At 40.5% G+C, this 17,051-nt stretch overlaps 1 protein-coding gene across 3 annotated transcripts in view; it reads left to right on the forward strand.

Annotated features, from left to right (window-relative positions):
- Positions 1-1,164: 1,164 nt before the first annotated feature.
- Positions 1,165-17,051, forward strand: part of ST18 (ST18 C2H2C-type zinc finger transcription factor) — a gene marked incomplete at both ends in the record, with an annotated part of 120,580 nt that continues 104,693 nt past the window's right edge. For all 3 annotated transcript variants that reach the window (XM_080694416.1, XM_080694417.1, XM_080694418.1), the window contains 2 exons: positions 1,165-1,219; positions 3,573-3,603. In XM_080694416.1, coding sequence (XP_080550542.1) covers positions 1,165-1,219; positions 3,573-3,603 — 86 coding nt within the window. The remainder of the gene's footprint in view (positions 1,220-3,572; positions 3,604-17,051) is intronic.

Here is a 17,051-nt window from a genome sequence, read left to right on the forward strand (position 1 = left end):
ACTATAGTAATCAAAAGTAATGAACCTATTATGTGCAGGACCTTGGAGAGCGTCGAATGGCAGTAAAAGTGTGGCACATAAAAGGTTTATTAAAGGAAATTAAAGTCCATCATTGCCACACCTGCTCCCCTATTATAAGTCTATGGCAGGTCAGTACCTTCAATCACAACCTATCCTGGAAAAAGCAGAGAGGCAGCTCCGATTACCATGACAGTCACACCGCCTCCATGACAGTCACACCGCCTCCCTGCTCAGGCAGGACTCAAGGGTGGGAGCCAACGGAGCGTACCTTCTGCCAGCCTCCAATTCTCAGAGCACAGGAACTTAGTTATATTTAAGATTTCCTTTTGACGGTGTGCAAAAGTGAATGAAACTAAGAGATAATGAGCAGAGTCTAGGTAAACAAATAGATGTCATCAGGATCTAAAATAAGGCTTTGAAAGTCTTTGCATACCTTTGACAATTTGACTTTCTTAAAATATTTTAGCAGTGTCAAATGCTGTGTGTCTGAATGAATCACTTTGAACCTCACTATGATACACCAATAAAATAAAAAAATATTTAGTAATGATGGAAATTTGAGGCTGCCATGTGCCTCACTCAGATTTCACATTCCTCATAGATTTGGACGATTCTAACCAGTATTTTTCTGGAATTCTGAGAATACATGTAAGTCATTGTTGATAGTTAAAATCTTTTCATAGGATTTTTTTTGGGGGGGACATCACAAAGATTTGGCTTCATCTTGATTTTTTATGCAGGTAATTATTTTCCCTAATTTAGAAGTATATATCAGAAAGGGTCTAGAAATGTAAAAGAATCAGGTTTTAGTAAATCAGTTTGAACTCTTTTGGCTTGACATTGAAGATTTTATCCCTTTCACATCTATGGCTAATGAGGTGATTCTTTTTCTATTTTTGTAATGCCAGCATTTGAAACACTAGCATACACTGGTAGCCCATCTCTCTGGTTCTCAGCATCTACGGTTGTTTCTAAAAGTGGCTGTGTGTGAGGGCAGGCAGTTGTTTCCCTGCAGATCAGAACAGAGCTCAAGAGCACAGAAGGCTTCTGTTTTTCAAGATGACCTGTAGAACTTTTAATCATGTTTGTTCCCATTGATTCAATGTCAGAAGAATGACCTCAAGTGTTGTGTTCATGTTACAGATGGATGCAGAGGCTGAAGAGAAAACCCTGCATTCTCGAACTAAAGGAGCAGAGGGTGAGTTAGTGAGCAGGTTCCATGACCCCGTGCCCACCACACCATGAAAGGTGGGAGTGCCCACTCAGTCCCTGGTGTGTAGTCAGATGATTACAACCTCCTTGGGGCTTCTTTTATTCAGATCAAGCTAGGACAGTGGCTTCTGGCATTGAGAGGCAAAACATAAACCAAAGGCTAAAGAATTCTGAAAGGTCCCAATGACACAGGGTGCTGATCTTTGCAAAATGCAAAATGAAATCAAGACTAGATTTTAACATCATGCAAAACATCCTAGAGTTCAGCAGGGAGAAATGTGTTACGGAGACCTTCAGATGACAGACATAACCTCTAATGACCAAGGGAAAAGACCTAGATGTTAGTTCGTTGCCAAAACTGGGTTTAATTTTTATGTTATCTGGTTTAGTGACTCCCTATCTATACTCAGTTGAAGTAGAATGATGATATTTGTTTTTTGACAATTCCTGCTGGAACTTTCCAGCATCTCTGCGAAGTAGCGTTTGGACGGTTTAACTTTCGAGTATCCCTCTCCTTGTGGAGCCAACAGATGGTGATGTAATATTGAAATATAAACAGGCCCTTGATGATCTAAACATCTGGAAAACAGGATTGCCTGGCAATAACACCCCTTAAGGAAAATAACTTTTATTATAATTAGCTATATTTTTGTGACCCTTAATTCTAAGTGGAAAACTATAGGTTCACCATGGCTTTTTAAACACTCTGGAGGTAGCTGCCCCCACCCCCCAGCCCTCCTCGGGATCTACCTTGCTGAGGAAGAGCTGAGCCCCCTGGCTGGCACTCTGTACTACTCTGGAAGATTTTGAGATTTACAGTTGAAAACACCCAATCAGATGGAACATGTTATTTAGTTATATTCACATATACGTAGTTAAGGTAGTTAATTCCTACTTAAGCAAAGTCCAGAATCCCCCAATTTTAAGATATTCAAGGATGATTTCTCCTTTTAGATAAAATGTGATCAATGATAATTATTAGCCATGGTACTCCAAAATTTAGAATAATGCCATACACAGCCAGGTGCAGTGCCACATGCTTATAATCCTAATACTTGGGAGGCTGAAATGGGAAGATCACAAGTTCAAGGTCAGCATGTAGTGCTTTAGTGAGATTTTGTTTCAAAATCAAAAATAAAATATGGCTAAGGGTGTAGTTCAGATATAGAACACCCCTGTATTCAATTCTTAGTACCCAAACAACAATAAAAGAAACCACTATCACCACCACAACAAAGAAGAATGCTATATACAATATGGGGTTTCTCTCTACCTGAAATTTTATACTGTATTTTTTCCAGTTTTAGTTTAAATTAATTTTAAAGTAACTATATTCTGCATCTTCATATTTAAAATGTAGAATTTCTAGACACTATATTTTCATGCATCCAACTTCTCCATACATACAAATTTAAGAAAATTAATTGGGTTCATTTTTTAGAATAAGTTCAAGCCTTCCATAAATGTCAGGGTTCTAAAGTTGTATTTGGAGTCTTCAAATCTCTTAATATCTCAGATTCCACTATTTTATCATACTTTTAGAATGTGGGTCTTTTAATTTGCAATTCCTTGGGGATTTTAAATCCTTTTGGCACATGCACGCACCCTTAAATAGAGCCAAAATGTTCTAGAAGTAAAACAACTGTTTTCTATCCAGCATGAGTGATCTTGAAAACCACCTGTTGTCTCTCTCCATATGCTGCTTATCCTCAGTGTGGGCAGGTATTTATGAACACAAGCCCGATGGTTCCCAGAGCTTTGACTAGAAAAACCAAAGCCCTTGGAACAAGCTTCTCAACATTTCTGATGCGTATTCCTCTCTTCCTACATGTAGTAAGGCTGTGGAATAAACCCTTGGGACATATTCATTAAATAAAGCCTTGCCAGTTTTATTAGAACGCTTGTTTAATGCCATTAAATATGTACCCTTGGGCTTGGGGTGTGGCTCAGTGATAAAAACCTTGCCTACCACACATGAGGCCCAGCATTGAAAAAAAAAGTAAGAAATCTTCTGATTTTTTCTTTTTTTAGCAAAAATAGATTTTATTTAAAAATAATTCAAGTCCTTCATTTCAATGAATTTCTAAGGATAAGTACTGGGAAATTCCCATCTATGACTCTAAGGCCTGAGGGCCACCAAAGCACTAACCCCAGAGTTTACCTGTCCCAGGACAAACACACACACACACACACACACACATTATGACAACCAGTGAGAAGCAAAGTAGGCCTCCGTACTATCTCTGGTTACTATCTCTGGTAGGTGAGCAGTTTGGGTCATACACATTTTGAAAATCATCAACTGATTGAGTCCTTTATTTCCTCTTGGTTTTCAACAGTGCCAATGGATTCTCTGATTCAGGAGCTCAGGTAAGATCCACCCTATGTTATTTTTCTCATATTGATCGGCTTTAATTAATGATGAATACTAATGATTTACTGATTTGTACTTTTCAATCCTTGGAATCTTTGTTTTAGAATAAGAACTAAGGCAAAAGGCTAGTTTCACCCAGGCTCCGTTTATACCCCAAAGAAGCAGAGAGTGTAACAGACAATACTAATAATGGGACCATTACAATTTTACCTAATATTCTGATAATAAAACACAACAGCATTTTGCTATACTGTGAGTAACTTTCCACTTTTCTTCATGGACTGTGGGCTGCCACACATTTTCTCTATCCTTTGCATGGTTGGATTTTGCACCGAGGGTCAGATACACACATTTTGTTGTTAATAATGAGATAATTTTGGTGACCATGTTATATTTTTTAACCTACACATAAGTATATAATGTAACAAGTGGGTTTTTTGAGTGGGTCATTATGTTTCCACCTCAGATCCCATAACTAAAACCTCAAATAATAGTCTGAAAAATTCATCTTACTAGATGAATTGCAGAATGAATTCCAGTTAAATATCCTTTAGAGTCTTAGTCAAGGTATAGTTCAAACAAACAAATAAAATAGAACAAAAATAAATAGAAAAGGGTGCTTTTCTTAAAAATAAACATATGTTAATGAGACATGTTTGATTGGGAACAAGATGATTCTCTTTGCCAGTTTTTTAGGTTTGCTATTGAAAATCTCAAATCTACTATTTAGTCCACCTTTATGTAAACAGCAGCAGTCTATCTATTAATCTATCTACCAATGTATTCCTGAGGGAAATGTTTAAAAAATAGAGAACATGGAATAGTATGGATACACTTGCGATTTCAAAGGTGTGTGTGAACAATTTATAGAGTTCTTTTTCCAGACCACTGTGCTTTGTGGGTGCCTGGAACACAGTGCTCTTACTTACTTCCCTGTTGGCGTGCCTTGCTCTGTCTTGGTCTTGGTCTGCCTGTTAATGGAGCACCTACCTGACAGAGTCTGTGTGGACGTTTCTCTCCATAGAAGTTTTCTAGTAGGGAATCTATGGCTCTGCCTGGGTTGTCAATGACATCACTTTTAATTTTAAGCAAGGCATGTATGCACATGCTTGTAATTCCAGTCCTTGGGAGGCTAATACAGGAGGATCACAGGTTTGAGGTGAGCCTAGCAGTTTAGCAAGATCCCCTCTCAAAACAGAAATATAAAAATGATTGGGGAGTGTAGCTCAGAGGTAGAATGCCCCTGGGTTTGGCCCTCACACACACACACACACACGCACGCACGCACGCACGCACACACACATGCACACACACATGCACACACACATATACACATAATTTTTTTTTTGTGGGTCTAGAGATGGAACCCAGAGGCATTTGACCTCCGAGCTATACCCCCTGCCCTATTTTTTATTCTTTATTTTGAAACAGGGTCTCACTGAGTTGCGGAGGGCCTCACTAAGTAGCTAAGGCTGTCCGTGAACCGTGATCCTCTGGTCTCAGCCTCCCGAATGCTGGGATTACAAGCGTGCGCCACCACGCCCGGCTTACATATAGAATTTTAATTTTAAGCTACATTAATAAAACAAAACATACACTAAACTCACACATTTTGGATGGATTCAACTGTTGAATTACTCACCTTATTTACATTTTTGCTTTATAAATCTACTCTCATTTAAAACTCCTGTCCTTGTGGAGACTTTATGTCTCCAGTTGCAGGATCAAGTGCTCAAAGTATATGGGATGTGTGCAGTACTGTGTGGTAGTTTCCTGATGACCTACTACAGAAACACTGTACCCATGACCACAGGACCAGTTTACTTATGGAAGTAACTAGGAGGCTTTTAGGGAACAAAACCAGGTGGAGACCAAAATGAAACCTGATTATTGCTTTAAAAGTTTAGTCAGCTTTTTCATCCTGTGACCAATATACTCAGTAGAAACAACTCAGAGGAGCAAAAGTTTACTTGGTTCATGATTTCGTAAGTTCAGTTCATATTGGCCAACTCCAAGGCCAACAGCACGGTAGCCTCACATGTGGCAGACGACAGCAGCTCCTGTCGTGGCAACAAGGAGCAGAGAGAGATGGAAGTGGCTGGGACAGATGCAGTCCTCAAGGCCATGGCTGCAGTGACCACATCCTCCAGCCACACCCATCTGCTTACAGTTGTCACCCAGGAAGTCCATTCAAATTACTAACCCAGCAACAGATTCATCCACTGACAATATTAGAGCCCCGATTCAATTATTTTACTTATGAACAGTTATGCATTGCCAAATAAGTTTTCTCAAGTAAAATTTCCCTTCCTCCCTCCCTTCCTTCCTTTCTTCCTTTCTTTCTTGAATTGAACTCAGAGGCATTCTATGTTTAAGCAATACTTCAAGCCTCTTTTATGTTTCATTTTAAAATATGATCTTCCTAAATTTTTGAGTTTGGGCTCGAACCTGAAATCTTCCTGTCTTAGCTTCCCAAGTACTAGAATTATAGGCAGGCACTATCACATCTAGTTCTGGGAGATATTCTTTATTCAAATCATAATGATGATGTATCTTGAAAACAGCTAATATTTTTTTGCATTCTCATGTGCCAGACACTTGAATTTTCTTCTCATCCAGTTATCAGCCAGGCATGGTGATACACACGTGTATATTCTCAGTACTTGGGTAACTGAGACAGGAAGAGTGCAGTTTCAGGAATAGTCTCCCAACTTAGTGAGACACTGTTTTCATATAAAAAATAAAAAGTAAAGTAGTTGGAGGTATAGCTCAGAGAGAGAATAGCCCTGGTTACAATTTCCAGAACTACAAACAAAACAAAACACTTAGTATAAATTACTAAGTGCTAATTTTAAATTATGCAATAATTCGTGTTGAACAGAACTATAATGTTTGAATCGATCAAAACATGATCCCTAATTATCATCCTACATACATCTTTGGGGGGAGAAAGTACTGATTTATATAGAAGCTTATATTTTTGGTATCTTTTTAATTTTTGTACCACTGTATTCATTTCCTAATATTACTCTTTCAACTTACTGCACAGAATGGCAGACAGATCCCTGACTTCCTTGTGTCATTGGGGAATGTGGCGTGTTTTCCCCAGTGTAAAAGTTCCAGCTATTTTGTAGAGAATATTGGCAACTTCACGCAGTCCTTCTTTTTAGAATGCTTGGGACATGTTATTGCTTCCAGGGAGACTACTTACAAAAATACTAATACAAATGAAGCTAATTTAAATATACTGTATATTGTTCATGGCACTAATAAAAATTGATACTGACATTCTCATCTTCTTATTATACTCGATGTCAGCTACTATCATAACCATTAAAAAAGCAATTTATAACTGGAGGCCCACCTTTAATCATATTCCTTATTAGCATTTCCAGTCTTTCCTCCAACACAAGCCAGGTTACAGGTGGTGTCAAGAAAGCTCTCTTGCGCCTTTCTAAATCATGCCCATTGCATTAGCTCTGCTTTGTTTTTTTTATTACTATTATCCTTAATCTGAGCCTGGGGCTATTGCATCAACTAATATTGGTAATTGTCTCATGGATTGGCAAAGTGTTTTACCCAGGCCCCCTTCCTCTAATTGGGAAAATATATTCTCTCCTCTGGAATGGCTTTTCTGTGACTCTTTAGAGAGACAAATGAATTCAGGCATTGTGAGTATATTAGAGTCAAATCCCATCATCCTTTGTGGTTTATTGCTGCTTACCAATTTGTTGGCTTATTTCATAATAAATACTTTTAGTGTCTCTTCTTTTTATTTTATTTTCCTTCCGTTTTTAAACGTGTTCTAAAACTCCACTTCACATTTTCTCCTAAGTTTTAAACTGCTGAATATTTTATGAACCCTCTAATCAATAGGGTATACATTTAATAATGTTTCATCAGTCTGTAAGAATTTTGTGGTTTACAGGTTGACTTCTTTTTTCTTCTTTCATATTTCATTTACTATGGTCTTCTCATCAGTTAAATGTTTTACTTTTAATCTTTAGTATATTGTTTTTAATTTTTCAGATCTAGCATTTCCTTTAGTAGTCATGACTTTACTAAACTTACTGATTGTGTGAAGATTTCTGGAGATGACACCAAAGGAAAAAAATTGACAGGAACTTATTTCTAGTGTTAAGCCTTCCATAATCTATCATCCAATATAATTCAAATAACAGCTCTAATTTTGATAAGACAACAGAGAAACTCTCCTTTCCTCTCATTTCTGCTGTTCAAAGATGAGCTCAGCATGCATTTTGTATGTTTGGTGGCACATCTGCTGTACTCATTTCAGCAATTGGGCAGACCTAGAAATTAGAATCCAAGAGACGACACTTAAGGGAAACCCATTCTTCCTATAAGCCACTCTGAAAGGGAAGGAACATTGACAACCAAAGCAACTGATGATATGGATTTAATTTAGAAGAGCACTGCCCATCCAGGGAAGAGGCCGCCTTGGGCTCACATCGAATCAGTTGTTGAAACAATATACACAATAAGTGCACGTCACAACATGACTGTGAGGTAGTCAGGACAAGTGACATCATCAGCATTTATGTCACAAGCTGAGTTTAGGGACCCAAAGTGCGTTCTAACCAGTCCTTAAACTAAGAAACCACTGAGTGGGACGTGGGCCCAGAGGCAAGGCCTGAGCAGAGCACCCTCCCCCTGGCCACCTCCTGCAGCTATTCTGCTAGTGTCCACCCCTCCCATGGCCTCCAGCATGTTGTTGTATCACTTGTGTCACCCACATACTGAATAAGTTGTTCATTTAAACTTAATCAATAAATTAATAAAGTTGAAACACATCCTGACCTACAAATCCTGACCTATAAAGAAGCCCTGCCACTCCCTCCTTTCCCCTCATAGCCAGTCATAGAGAGGCCCCTGTCTTTTCCTTCTAAATTGTTCTTCGGGAATTGATTATGTGACTTTATGTCTATGTGAAAATATCTGGAAGTGACAACAATATTTTATTTCATTTTCATTTTCATTTTTTTCTTCTCAAAATGTCACCTGGAAGGTGATGAGCTATCAAGACTTTGTACTTCTGATTTTTCAGTGTGGGAGGAATAAGTCACTTCAAGTCCATCTGAGCCCCACACCAGATATCATCTGGAGATGATTTAAGGTTTACAGAAAGAGCCAGGCCTAATAGAGCACACGCCCCCCCCACCCCCAATCTTGGGAGGCTGAGACAGAAGGACACAGTGACTTAGTGAAAACCTGTTTCAAAATAAAAAAATAAAAATGGCTGGGAGAGCCAGGTGTAGTATCACAGGCTGAGAAAGGAGGACCAAAAGTTGAGAAACTTAGACTCTCCCACCTCCAACCACTTAGTGAGACCCTGTTTTGAAAACATAAAAAGGGCTGGGGGTGTAGCTCAAAGGTAGAATGTTCTCTGGTTCAATTCCCAGTACAAAACAAGGGGGGCCTAGGGAGTGGCTCAGTGGCAGAATACCCATAACTGTAAGAAAACATACAATAAGGTATGTGGGAGGATGGGGATAGGTTATATGCAAATATTACCCCATTTTATAACAGAATCTTGACCATCTGCAAGTTTTGGTAACTGAAGTAGAACTAATTCCCCAAAGATACTGAGGGGTAACTCGTGTGCGTGTGTGTGTGCGTGTGTGTGTGTGTGTGTGTGTGTGTGTAAATTGTGATTATATAGAATAGGGCATTCCACAGCTTAACTGTGTATGCTATTTTAAATTATATTTCCAGTTCCAAAAAAATACTATAGTGCTATTAAATAAATGTCCACAGATTTAAAACACTCAGAAGCAAAGTAAGACTAAGTAAGAAGAAGAAAATATACTTTACTTTTCTTTACCTTTTTTTTTCCTCCATGATTAAATATTGTCACAAGGATATTGGTGGCCTCTGCCAACCAGTGAGTTCCAGAAGTTGATGATCCAAGGCACTAACCTTTCTAGAAATTGGGAAAGTGGCAACATTTCATCAGTGCAGACTGTGTGAGGTTTGCTTTCACTATTGCTTTGAGATTTTAGCGATCACCTCCAGAGATATTTTTGTCCATTTAGCTTTTTTTTTTTTTGTAGTACTGGGGATGGAACCCAGGGGCATTCTACCTCCAAGCTATACCTACAGCCCTAAATTTTATTCTTTATTTTGAAACAGGGACTCACTGAGTTGCAAAGGGCCTCACTAAATAGCTGAGGCTGTCCACAAACCACAATCCTCCTGTCTCTGCCTCCCAAATGATTACAAGTATGTGCCACCACCCCCAGCTAGCATTTTATTTATTTATTTTAACATTATTATATATTACATATTTACCAGAAGCATTTACCACTCTTGACTGAAGAATAAATGTCTCCTATATTTGTTCATTCAGTCATCTTCTGCACGAGCGTAGTGTGTATTAGATATTGCAGTGCCTGCATAATTAATGGTGTTGGCAATAAACCCAGGCAATTATGTAATAACATCACTAGAGGTGCTACAAGCAAAGTGCTATAGGCAGTAAGAGAAAGAAATCACTTGGAGGGATCCTAGAGCTGTGGTCTCAGAGCAGCAGCAGCACCGCCATCCCTGGGAGCTTATCCAAAGTGCTGGCTTTGGAGCACCACCTCAGACCTACTGTGCCTGAATTTTAACAAGGTTGTGGGAGAAAGTAGTGTCTGGGCATCGGGAGCCTTGGAGAACAGAACTGGATGCCTCTGCTTACTTAGCAAAGCTCCTCTATTCATTGCTGATGTCCAGTAGAGGAGACTGGCAGGAAAGTTGAGTCTGGGTGTTTTTGGTGTCACCTTGATCGATTAGTTCTTGAGGAAGGTTAATGATTGCATTTCTATTTGATAAAGAGGAGCAGAACACAGAACAAACTCTTTTGACAGTAGTCCTATAGAAGGTGTGTGCTTTTTCTATCTTCTTTGAGACTGGTTTTACCTGTTGGAAATGAAGTGTTTGAAATCAACCCTATCTTTAAATATTAATCACAAATCATTAGAAAAATAGTTTAGGCAAGGACAGTTTTTAAATGCTACTTTCTATGACTCCATATCCATTCATATCATGTTCTTGGAGTATTTATTATGTCTTAAACAAACTTCATCATCTGTCCCACTTCCGTGTCTTGGGATGCCCTCGAGACTTGGGTACACTGGTGGCAGAGGATGCCAAGGTGCCTCGCGCCCTGCTCAGTCATTTTAGAGCCAGTTTGCATCTTTGGTTCGTAACTTCTCCCCTTCAGTGCTCCTGAGCATCCCAATGTAATATGAAACTCTATAACACCTTTTTCTCCTTCCTGGCAATCATCCTTGAAGGACTGCCTACTTTAATTGCACCTTTAATTGAACCTCATTTCTTGCTGTTATCTTTTTAGCAAACTCTACCAATCTGAAGCCTCATTTCAATTACGTTATATGTTTGGGTAAGTAGTGTTTCTAACACCTTGTAATCTTTTTTTCAAGACTTGAGTGTGAACAGAAATAACTATGTGCCACAGTGTTGACAAATTGACTCCTTAAGTCACAAACTCTGTACTTAAGTGACTTCTTATAACAGTCATGTGAACTCTCAGTTACAGTTGGACTGCTTCATATAGTGGGATGAACTCTGGTTAATCTCTGGTTTGGGGACTTTAACTGACGAGCTGTGTGCCCCTGGAGGTGCTCAAAGGCTGCTCTTGCTGCCCTCCTCCTGGGAAGACCTTTCTCTAGACAACGCCTTTACTCTTGGTCTTTGGGTTCACTCTGCTCTTTCGTCGTACAACATACTGACCTCTAACCTGCTACTTGATTCATCCATATCTACCGAGTTCCTTTTGCCTTTAAACTTCTTTGCTACCTTTCATTTGTTTTTTTTTCCCTTGAATAATCATTCTGCTCATTCATTTTCTTCTCCCAGTAAGAGGAAATACTTTTTTCTAAGCACCTTCCACAATTTTTTTCCCCAATTTCATCCCAACACTATTTTCATAATGAAACCCTATACCTCATGATACTTGTGGTTCATTGCATTATAAGACACTCTTCCCTTCTCAACTCGGAGGCTTTGCCTGGCAAAATTGTCTTCTTTGTCTATTTCTTGTGGGAGTTGGATTCATAAGGGCTCAGAACTCCTCACATCTTTTTTTCTTTATATTTTATTTGGAAACAGGGTCTCACTAAGTTGCTGAGAGCCTCACTAGGTAGCTGAGGTTGGCTTCGAGCCTGTGCGATCCTCCTGCCTCAGCCTCCCAAGTGCGGGGATTACAAATGTGCGCCACCACGCCCGGCATACTTGTTTATTTCAAAGCACTTATTACTTAGACTCACAGTTCTCTTGTTATTCGTCCATCCATCTGTCCACCCATTTAAAAGGAAGCAGATTCTTTGCCTTTGAGTTTACAGTTTGTTCAGGGACACAATAAAAAAGGAACAGATCATATAATAAAACTTTAATTGATCATACATAATTCTGCCATTTTTATATAGCACCAACATTTTGGTTTGCTTTTGGTACTAGGAATTGAACCTAGAGGTATTCTACCTCCTAACCACACCCTCAGCCCTTTTTTATTTTTCATTTTGAAACAGGATCTTGCTAGGTTTCTGAGAGTCTCACTGTGTTGCTGAAGCTGTTCAAGAACCAGTCTCAGTCTCCCAAGTATTGGGATTACAGGCATGTGCCATCACACCCACCTATACCACCCATTTTTTAGGTAAAAGCAATCTATTTTATTCCTTGTTGTAACCCTACTCAGTGATGTTATTTGAGGAGTTTTTAAAAGTAATTCATTGTAAAGGCATTTCTGTTTAATCTATTGATTCTTTGCAACTGTCTTAAAAGTGCCTCCAACTTCGTTCTTTCAAAATTCTTAGGCTTTTTCCTGTCAAGGGGTTAGGCCGGTGCTGGGGCCAGTGAGGCCGGCATCGGAGCCTGCCGTGAGGCATTACCAGTGTTGGGGCCTCCGAGGCCGGGATTGGAATCCTGCCAAGGGGTTAGACCGGTGCAGGGGCCAATGGCCAGCATCGGAGCCTGGCGTGAGGCAAGTTCACTCCTGCGGCCTCCAAGGTCGGGACCAAAGCCAGCTTAGGGGTTTGACCGGTTCAGGGGCCAGCGAGACCAGAACTGGGTCCTCCCATGAGGCAAGGCCGCTGCGTGAGCCAGCGAGGTCTGGATCAGTCCACTGAGTAGCCAGGCCACTACTGGGACCATCAAGAGTGGGATTGGTACTTGCAACGCAGCATGCACAGAGAAATATCGCAGAAAATATAAATCAGACGCTTCTCTTAATCAGCAATAACTAGGAGGAAAAGGGCAACAGGAAGAGGTTGAGCTATAGAAAGGGCCCTATAGTGAAGCAACTAATGTGATCAATCAGAGGGTATGTAATACTGGAGGACGGAGCCTCTTTAAAATGCAGGAGGTACATAAACAAATGTATCAAAGTAAATCACCAAAGAAGTGTGGGATGGAGGGAGGGGGAGGGAATGGGACGGGGGCTGGAGGAGGGCTAATTGGATGATGTGTGCTTGTATATCCTCTCAAGTCTTGTACTCCAATGTGATTGATATATGACTACAATGCACCAATTTAAAAAATAAATTAATTAAAAAAAATTCTTAGGCTTTTTCCTTAGTCTTTTTCCTTTACTTGCTAGCTATTTATTTATTTATTTATTTATTTATTTATTTATTTATTTAGCGGGTCTGAGGATGGAACCCAGAGGCATTTGACCTCCGAGCTACACCCTCTGCCCAATTTTTTATTCTTTATTTTGAAACAGGGTCTCACTGAGTTGTGGAGGGCCTCACTAAGTAGCTGAGGCTGTCTGCGAACCGTGATCCTCTGGTTCAACCTTCCAAATGCTGGGATTACAAGTGTGAGCCACCATGCCCAGCTATCGTTTACTTACTTTTAAAGAAAAATTGTATTATACTGTGGTAAGAACTCTTAATAACATGATGTTTTAGTTAGCATTCTTACCACTGTGACCTAAACACCTGACACACAAAACTTTTAATTGTTGGGCTCACAGCTCTGGAGATTTCAATCTATGTCAGGAGGCTTGCAGATAGAAGCTGGGGCTACAGGTCCTCAGCATATCACGGTAGGAGGAGAGAGAGAGAGACAGAGAGAGACAGAGAGAGGGATAGAGAGAGACACCATCTTTCAACTTATGGGGGTAGGAAAGAGAAAGCTGCAATGACCTGGAGAAAAACACTGCCCCTGGCTGCTTCCAGGGTTCATCTCCAGCCATGTCTACCTCCAAACATAGCTGCCTTGCTGAACATGGCCATTTCGTCTAACATTTGAATTTTGGAGACATTTTAAATCCAAACCCAAATCCTGGAGATCTACCAATCTTTTAGTTCTGCTTCTTTAAAGCCAGGATTATTCTACCAGTAAAACTCCCACTGGTCCTTCAACTACAAATCAGCCTTCTATGTTTAATTGTTTCTAATTATTTTTCTACTACCAATAAAGGCCTACTTCTATCAGTACATTTTATCAACATATATTGTATAAAAGCGAGGTGCTCTTGATTCAGGAGTGGCTTCATGTGGCAAGGCCAAAAAGCAAAGATACTACCAGGACTTGTGCTGGGGGTGTAGTTCAGTGGAAGAGAAAATGCACCAGTCCCAGGATTCAGTCCCCGATACTGTAATGTAGACCAGTGTAGACAACAGAAATTTCACTTGAGCATGGATTCTTTTTAGGATTCTCACAGTGGTTCCCAGTGTGAGACGCAGGAATATACTACATCATCTGCAGGAAGACACAGGTGGAAATGATTCTCAAAGATGGAAGGGAGAAGATATCTCCAGGGACCACTGCAAAATGAAGGAAGAAGGCAGTTTGGCCTTTGTAGGATAATAACTGCACTATGCCCTAGGGAATGTGCTCTCTGGTTCCCACAGTATGGAAACCACAGAGCGACTCTCCTTCCAGGTTAATCCTGTGAGAACAATCATAAACTTCCAGATTCCTCAGAGTGATCACGGTCATTGCTGCAAAGCTCCTGAGCACTCTGAGTCTTCTTTGTAAGTGGAAGCCAACACACAGACATGGTTTGTCCCAAAGAATTACTAAGTGTGAAGGACAGGTGGAAAGATGTACCCTCCCATCTTTTGACTTCCAAAAGCTACAGCTTTCTGATTTTCTACTACCTCCCAGACTGCATCTTCTTAGTTCTCATTGATAGCTTTTCTTCAATTCCTCAGTCTCTAGATTCTGGACTCTACAAGGTATGTCCTTGATCCTCTTTGGTGGATTCAGGTTTTCATTACATTTGTATGTAACTATATTTACATCTGCAGCTCTTCTCTCCTCTCCTCCTCCTCCTCCTCCTCCTCCTCCTCCTCCTCCTCCTCCTCCTCCTCCTCTTCTTCTTCTTCTTCTTCTTCTTCTTCTTCTTCTTCACCTCCTCCTCCTCCTCCTCTTCCTCCTCCTCCTCCTTCTTCTTCTTCTTCTTCTTCTTCTTCTTCTTCTTCTTCTTCTTCTTCTTCTTCTTCTTCTTTCTCTCTCTCTCTCTCTCTCTCTCTCTCTCTCTCTCTCTCTCTCTCTCTCTTCCTCTCTCTCTCTCCCTCTCGCAGGTCTGTGGATGGAACCCAGAGGCATTTGACTTCTGAGCTACACCCTCTGCCCCCTTTTTTTTGAAACAGGGTCTCACTGAGTTGCGAAGGGCCTCACTAAGTAGCTGAGGCTGTCCGCAAACCACGATCCTCCGGCCTCAGCCTCCCGAATGTTCTTCCCCTCTCTTGAATTTCAGATTGCATCTTTCATCTTCATATTGGTCCCCAAGAGGTATCTTACACTTCATACACCCAGACTTGAAATGAGAATCTTCTACCATTAAGCAGGCATACAGACAGCCTTCCTTGAATCAATAAAATTGACAGGTACAGAAGCTTGAAGTAATTTTGAGCCTTTCTTCATACATGGCATCCAATCTGCCCAAATGTAATGATGCCTCTAATATCAAACTAAATCTTCAGTCTGGTCATTCTCCCAGCGCAGCGCCACCCCAGGCGCTGAGCCTGTTAGGCTTGCCCGAGTGATTGCGATGGCCTGTTCACGGGTTTCCCTGATTCTGTCCTTCCTCTTCCTCAAGGTCACTGCAAAAGGCAGCCAGGAGCCTTCCAATGGGTTTCTCTTTTTCCAAAGGAAAAGAAGCCTTTACTCTGTTCCTCCTGCCTTCTCCATTGCCCCCTACCTTCTTGTGAGCCTTGATATACCAGGTGTGCCACTTCCCTGATTCTCCACGTCCTCTTCCCTGTGGAATGCAGTTGCCCAGGCCACAGTGTCCCACTCTCTCCTGGACCTCCTGTCTTTACTCTGATGCCTCCTTGTCGGCAGGGCCTTCCCTGGCCTCAGCCTTTAAAATTGCAAGCCTTCATTCCTGTTTTGTTGGTTTGGTTTGATTTGGTTTTGTTTTGATGTAGGGATAAAAATAATCATCACCTTCCGACATACAATCTAACTGTTTATTTACCTTGTGTCTGGTCTGTTTTCACGACAATGTATGGTTAATGAGAACAGGAATTGCTGTCTCATCGATGATACAACATGTAAAATAGTGCCTGGCATATATTAGGTGTTAATGAAATAATGCGAATGGGTGTGTTCTGAGTACCTCATAAGGCACTGGAATGAGACACAGGAACTCACAGTTTTTGAAAGGCAACAGCTTAAAACCCATGAAAACAGACTGTGATAATTCCTATAAAATTACTATTTAGGTTGGGAGCACAATAGAAGGAGTACCAGTGGAGCCAGCAAGGTGACCAAAGGAGGAAGGAGATGGGCCAGGGAGAGGCTTTCCCTGGAAGATCTGGTGTTGGATGGAAAGGGAGGCACAGACAACCCCCTTCGGGGCTACAATGACAGGAAATGACATGTGGGATTTGCAGGCTTCATTTTCAGTTGAGTGATTCTAAATCAGGGACCTTTAGAAGAAAGTTATTTCTGAATCAGTATGATACTTGGCTGCTAAGACATCTCACAGATTGGTGTTTGTACATATGTATGCATATATACACTCACACACATACAGAGATATATTACACATACATTTATATACACATAATTATAATAATACATCAAAGTAGATAATCTCTTCCAATTTAGTACTCATTTGACTATTTCAACTAATGGTTTGCTTTTTAATTTTTGTGGTATTGGGGATTGAACCCAGTGGCATTCTACCTCCCAGCTACAACCCCACCCCCATTTTTTAATCTTAATTTAAAAACAGGATCTCACTAAATTGTGGACGGCCTCACTAAGTAGCTGAGCCTGATCATGAATCTGCAATCCTCCTGCCACAGCCTCTCAAGTACTGGGATTACAAGCGTGTTCTAGCACGCCTGGCTCATGGTAGGTTTTTTAAATATTTCTTCAGCATGCTAGCAAGTCCTGTCCAATGATGCACAGCATGTTTGGGTGAAGTTGAGAAGGATAAATGGGAGCATTGCAAATACGC

Source organism: Muscardinus avellanarius (assembly GCF_963383645.1).
Source record: "Muscardinus avellanarius genome assembly, chromosome: 4".
In the NCBI taxonomy this organism is placed as follows: domain Eukaryota; kingdom Metazoa; phylum Chordata; class Mammalia; order Rodentia; family Gliridae; genus Muscardinus; species Muscardinus avellanarius.